The following is a 6,141-nucleotide window of genomic DNA, read 5'->3' as shown; positions in this document are numbered from 1 at the left end:
AGACTTTTGATCTCAAGTGTTTGAGCCCCATGTTGGGTGCAGAGATTATAATCAATTAATCAATCAATCAATCCAGACATACAGACCAATGGAATAGAACACAGAACCCATAAACAAGCCCCCTCTTATATGGTCAAATCAAGCATTCCATGGGGGAAAAGGCAGTCTTTCAACAAATGGCACTTGGAAAACGATATCCACATGCAAAAGAATGAGGTTGAACCCTCATGAACCCTTTATACCATATGTAAAAATTAACTCACAATGGATCAGAGATTTACACGTAAGAATAAAACTGTAAGAGTCTTAGGAGAAACATAGGGGAAAAAGCAGCTTCGCGACATTAGGTTCGGCAACGATTCCTTGAACATGGCACCCAAGAGCACAGGCAACAAAAGAAAACCAGATAAATCAGACTACATCAAAATTTAGAACTTCTGCATGAAGGGGCACTATCAACAGAATGAAAGGACAGCCCACCAAATGGGCGAAAATAGTAAATCATCTATCTGATAAGAGGTTAGTATCCAGCGGCACCTGGGTGGTTCAGTCTAACTCTTGATTTCAGCTCAGGTCGTGATCTCATGGTTGTGGGACTGAGCCCCACATCAGGCTCTGTGCTGACCGTGCAGAGCCTGTGTGGCATTCGCTCTCTCCCTCTCTCTCTGCCCCTTCCTTACTCCCACGCTCTCTCTCAAAATAAATATAAAAAAAGGAGGGCAGTATCCAGAACATAGAAAGAAGACCTACAACTTAAAAAAAAGACCCAAACAACACAATTAAGAAACGGACAAAAGACGTGAAGAGACGTTTCTCCAAAGAAGATACACAAGTGGTCAGGAAGCTCGTGGAAGAAAAGATGCTCAGAGTCACTAGTCACAAAGGGAAATGCAAACCGAAGCCACAAAGGAGATGGACGCCGCTCTACACTCCTAGGATGGTTATTACAACAAAGGAACAAGTGTTGACGAGGATGGGGAGAAACCGGAACACATGTACACACACCAGTGGCGAGGGTTTAAAGTGGCGCGGCGGCTACGGAAAACTACACGGCAGTCGTTCAAAAGATTAAAAACAGAATTACCATTTGGTCCAGCAACTCCGCTTCTGTGGGTAGTCCTGAAGACCCAAATGCCGGGGGTCCCGCAGGTATTTGCACACCGACGTTCACGGCAGCGTCATTCACAGTGACCAGAAGACGGGAGCAATCCAGGTGTCCGTAGACGGACGAACAAACAAAACACCGGTATATCCATGCGACGCAATATCATCCAGCCTTAAAAAGGGAGTTCTTACACCTGCCACGACACAGAAGCACCTTGATGTATATGCTGAGGGAAGGAAGCCGGGCACGGGACAAATACCATGTGGTTCTACTTACAGGAAATTCCTAGACACATCCAGAGACGGAAAGAACAAGGGTGGGGGATGGGGGCTGGGGGGTCAGTGTTTAACGGGTGCAGAGTTTCAGTTTGGCAAGATGAAGGAAGTTCTGGAGACCGCCGGTGGGCGGGGGGGGGGGGGGGGGGGGTTACACGACAATGTGAATGTGCTTTATGTCCCTGAACTGGACACTCAGAAGTGGTTAAAATGGTGAATTTTATGTTTGTTTTCCGATAATTAATAAGTGGCTAATAACAGCACTTACCTTCCAATAGTGCTTGGAGAACAAGGGGCACCCGCCACGTGTGGCCCCCACAAACAAGCCCGTGCTCTGGCCTCCCAACTCCAGGTCCCTGATCTTTCCAGCTGGAGCTCCGCTGAGGAACATCCTCCTGCCTGTTCGAGGGCTGGCTTTCCTAGAAACCAGGGGCAGCACGGAGGGCACGGTGTCGTGAGCCTGGCACAGAACCCGGGGCCCTCAGTACACCAACTTCCCTTCTCCGAACACCATCCACACACGTCTGGCAGCCACCACGCCCCCCGGCCGACTCTCCAAGGGCTACTCCCCACTCTGAGCTGGAAACCCGTCCTCTGAGGGCCACCCCCTTGGGGCTCACGGACCCATCTGCCTCTGAGGACAAGCGCCCAGTATAACGGCCCCACCTGCGGCCACCCACACAAACCGGAGCGCCCACGATCGTCTACACTTCTTACGGCACACTGCTTTACATGCCTGGGACTGGACTTCGTGGTGAGACTGCATGAAATCAGCTGCAGGCTTCCCCTCTGTGCTCGCCTGGGGACAACGGGGCACGACGAGGAGTAAAACAAAGGTGATGCCTGGGAAGGGCTTGGAGTTCTGGCCCTGGAAGGGGTCTTGCTGCCCAGGCCCTGACTTGGGTGAAGCTGTCCTCACAGCAGACGAAGTGCTTCCCAATGGAGTGAGTCCTTAAAATTCAGAATCCTCATTTTACAATTAAAGCAGCAACTGCCGTCCCTCCCCAGTCCTGCTTCGCCGTTTCTCATCCTCGGACATGAGTTACACCGCGTGCTCAGGAACTGCCTCCCCCTCCATTCTGCACCGTCCACCCCCCACACAGGATGAAGGATGCACAGGGGGAAGGACACCACGCTGGTGGGGCGGGGCCGCCTGCCCCCTGCGTACACAGGTCCCTTGGCAGCCGCCCTGAGGTGGGGAAACCAAGCCGAAAGGGACCAGATTCCCAGACATGTCTCACACCGTCAGAGTCAGGACCAGCCTCATCGCCATCACAGAAGACGCTGAGCGTGGGTCCGGACCCCCAAGTTCCAAGCCAAGACCCCTCCCAGGTGTCACCTGTCTGTCCATCCCCAGGAAGCCACCCTGAAGCATGGCTGTGTTGGCCCAGGGGGCTCGGTCCCCGAGGGGCTGATGGACGCTCAGGCAGAGGAAACAAACATTTCCATACATGTAAGAGCAGACACATCCTTTTATAAAATATTTATTCTAAAAAAAAAAAAAAAAAAAAATCACACTGTACAAATTTAGATAGAACATTCTCAATGCTCATATTTATAAAAATGTGAACATGACAGACTGGAGTGAACGGACAAACTTTTCTTGCTGTTTCTTTTTAAATTAGGAAGGAAAAGGTTTTTTTCCTGGTACAATGATAGTAAATGTCAAGAAGGCGTCCGAAGAGCCAGCCGATGAAAAGCCTCAGATTCACCTGCCGCCCCCGGGGCTCAGTTTTCTCCTGGCGGGATCTGAATCCACCGCGTGAGGAACGGTGTCCCCGCAGGGTGACGAGGCCGTGCTGACCCACATCCAATGCGCAAGGAGATCCCGGAGCCAGTTACGTACAGCATAAAAGTCTGTGCTTAGAGAAAAACCAGCTCGACTTGTTCATAATTTCCTGTTTCTCTAACAAAGTGGGTTTTCTGTACACTTGTTACAAAGGTCTGTACAAAAGCACAAGGCTCCTGTGAGGTGTCATTTCTGAGTTAAAAACGGACAATATAGAATTGTCTCCTACAGTTCCATCTGTACATTCACACGCAGGAAGGAGTACGATAAAAAAGGTTTCACAAAGAAATTCCAGACCGGAGAGTCCTGGTTCCTACAAGGGAATTTTAAAAGCCTAGACGTTTCCGCTCTGCCGCCGTAACAGGCAGCTCCTCTAGAACTCCATTTACCCGCGTTCGCACACGCGCTGTCAGGGCCTCCGTGAACACAGGGGGTGAAGCAGAGAGGAGGCCCAGCAGCCGGCGGGCGTGCTTCCCATTCTGGGCGGCAGGGCGGGTGCGCTCACAGCCACGGGTGCCAGGCGGGGTCCATGCGGCACAGGTTGTCCAGGCTGTTTGCGGCGGCCACCAGGGTGTTCACTTTGCTCTCCCCGCCTTCGAACTGGGCCAAGTTGTGCAGGCGGGTCATGATGGCGGTGACGGCCTTCTGCACCAGGGAGACCAGCTGCTGGCTGTCCATGTTCTCAGGCTGGCCGGCGGCCGAGAGAGGAGAAGAGGTGTCCTCCTGCGTTTTTTTGTGCCAAGCAATGATCTCGTCCCGAAGCACGGTTTTCAGGATGCCATCCACCTGTGCCAAGAGAGAACGAGACGATCCTGGATCAAGCAGGAGCGACCCAGAGGGGCAGCTCCCTAAGGAGGCAGAGCCCGAGCACAGTGAGCCGCCGCGGCCGGTCAGCCCCAGCACCCGGGCCGCGGCGTGTGCCTGGCGGATGCGGCGGGCTGGCCCCCAGGGGTACAAGCCACCTCCTCACTTGGAGCAGCGAGGGCCCAAAGGCACAGGGTTTGGTCTGGTCTTCTGCAAAGCCGGGGCACATGTGTCCAGGGGCACCTGCTGCTGTCACGCTGCTTCCTGGTGCCGAGCGTTTAAATGAGCACCTGCACACCTGACAGGGGCTTGGTTGGGCAGGCCCGTTCCCAGCACCGAAGCTTAGAGTGAACACCCCTTGCCCTTATGGGGCTCTGGTACTAACAGAGAAATGTTCAACATGCCCGGTGGTGACGGGCACTGTGCAGAAACAGCAGGTAAGGCGGGCTCAGAGGGGTTTGCAGGGGGTGGGGGCTGGTGACAAGATCACATTTGGGTGGAGACAGGAAGGAATCAAGTGGGTGTCAGGGACATGTGTCTCACGTCAAGGAGGGCCATCCCCGGGCCTCCGTGTGGCCACGGCACAGACTCAGGTTCTAGCCTCAGCTCCACCATCTTGCCTGGGTGACCTTGATCGATTTACTTAGCCCACTGGGTCTCAATTTCCCTGTTTATATACTGGGCATAGTAAGAGAGCCTCCCAGATGTGTTTTTAAAAGACACTCCTGTACAAAATGGTCTATGTTTTAGTGAACTTAAAAGCATCCTCTACATTTAGGCTGTTAAGAAATCTGGGTCCAGAGTTTGGAGAAGGTGGCCCGACTCCTCCTCATCTCGGCCAGCACCATCTACAAAAGGAACAATGCACGGTGCTACTCCACATCGTACCAGGCCCCTGAGATACGGGTAGTGCTTCCTTCATTGTTCTCTTTTAAGGTTTTCAAAGTAAATGCCAGTGTAAGGACTGCCCTATGATGTTTCCAGAAGTGCAACGTTTCTAAGTGAGGACTTGCTGTTCCAAGCCTTACGCCCCGGCTAAGTGATGGTCACAGCACAGACCACTCACTCATGGAAGAGCCACAGGGCTGCTTTTCCCCCTGTTCGTACTCCTGTTCCAGAAAGCACTCCTCGCTAACAGACAAGCGAGCACTGAAAGCACAAGATGTGTTTGATGTAAAAAGTCTGTCTTCACAGTTAAGCATTTAGCTGATAATCTTACAACTGTCCTGAGCAAATTTTTTCGAAAAGCAACTGGTATCTGCAGGCGTCTCTAGACACAAACTGCTCATCTGTGGGAAAAAAGGTACAACCCGTCTCCTAAGCTAGAAGAAAAATAAGTTGCGTTCAGCCCCCAACCGTGAGGAGAGAATAACTCCGGTGAAGACGGGCTTGGAGTCAGTGGGAACCGGATTCGAATCCCAGTCTGCCCTCTGCCGGCGGCACGAGCTCTGAGCTGCCCACCTTGCCCGCCAGCTGGACAACCGCTGGGAAAGTCTGAGGAGAGGCCACCGAAGCAGCCGGTGCGGTGCTGGGCAGGGACGGCGCCAAGAGGAGGGCAGCGCCATCCCACACCCGCCTGCGGCCGGGGTGGCCGTCGCATGTCCTACCGCCACGACTGTCCCCTCTAGGACCCATAACCGCGGTGCCAGGAAGACGGCACAACCCTACAGACAGTATTTCTGCCCTTTTAGAGAAGAAAGATCTACATAAACACAAAACGGATACCAAATGGAATAAACGAAACCAGCAAGCAACAGTGATAGTTGGGAAAATGATCAGTAGAGGCTTCTGACTCCTTTTTGTAAGTGCTTTGAGACAGCAAAAACTTGGAACGCTTTTTCCAAAATGCAGAAGCTTTAACTGTGCAGCCGCAACACTCTCCCTCTGTACTGGCAGACCAGCAGCTGTGAGGCCGCGCATATACAAGCGATCCCAGCCGCGCGCCACACCAGCCACCGTGGCCTACCTTAAAGTTGGGCTGGGCGAAGCACCGGGCGACAGCGATCATGGAGGCTGTCAATGGGCCGGAGACGCCGATGGTGGTCAGAAACTCGGAAATGTTGGGGGTGAGGCGGAAAGGGACGGGACGGTTGGCATCTAAGTCCCCGGTCGCGTCGTTTATATCAAATCGGAAATAGGCCACGTTCAGTTTGCCGGTGTCCTAAACA

The 6,141-nt window shown here is 53.0% G+C and overlaps 1 protein-coding gene across 19 annotated transcripts in view; it reads right to left on the bottom strand.

The window, feature by feature from the left end:
• Window positions 1-2,848: 2,848 nt before the first annotated feature.
• Window positions 2,849-6,141, bottom strand: part of LOC123589380 (transformation/transcription domain associated protein) — a 112,032-nt gene continuing 108,739 nt past the window's right edge. For all 19 annotated transcript variants that reach the window (XM_045461399.1, XM_045461397.1, XM_045461409.1 and 16 more), the window contains 2 exons: window positions 5,940-6,134; window positions 2,849-3,955 (listed from right to left, as the gene is read on the bottom strand). In XM_045461399.1, the coding sequence (XP_045317355.1) occupies window positions 3,671-3,955; window positions 5,940-6,134 (480 nt within the window). In that variant the 3' untranslated portion in view covers window positions 2,849-3,670. The remainder of the gene's footprint in view (window positions 3,956-5,939; window positions 6,135-6,141) is intronic.

Source organism: Leopardus geoffroyi, chromosome E3 (genome assembly GCF_018350155.1).
Source record: "Leopardus geoffroyi isolate Oge1 chromosome E3, O.geoffroyi_Oge1_pat1.0, whole genome shotgun sequence".
In the NCBI taxonomy this organism is placed as follows: domain Eukaryota; kingdom Metazoa; phylum Chordata; class Mammalia; order Carnivora; family Felidae; genus Leopardus; species Leopardus geoffroyi.
This window is presented reverse-complemented; position numbering and strand designations above follow the sequence as displayed.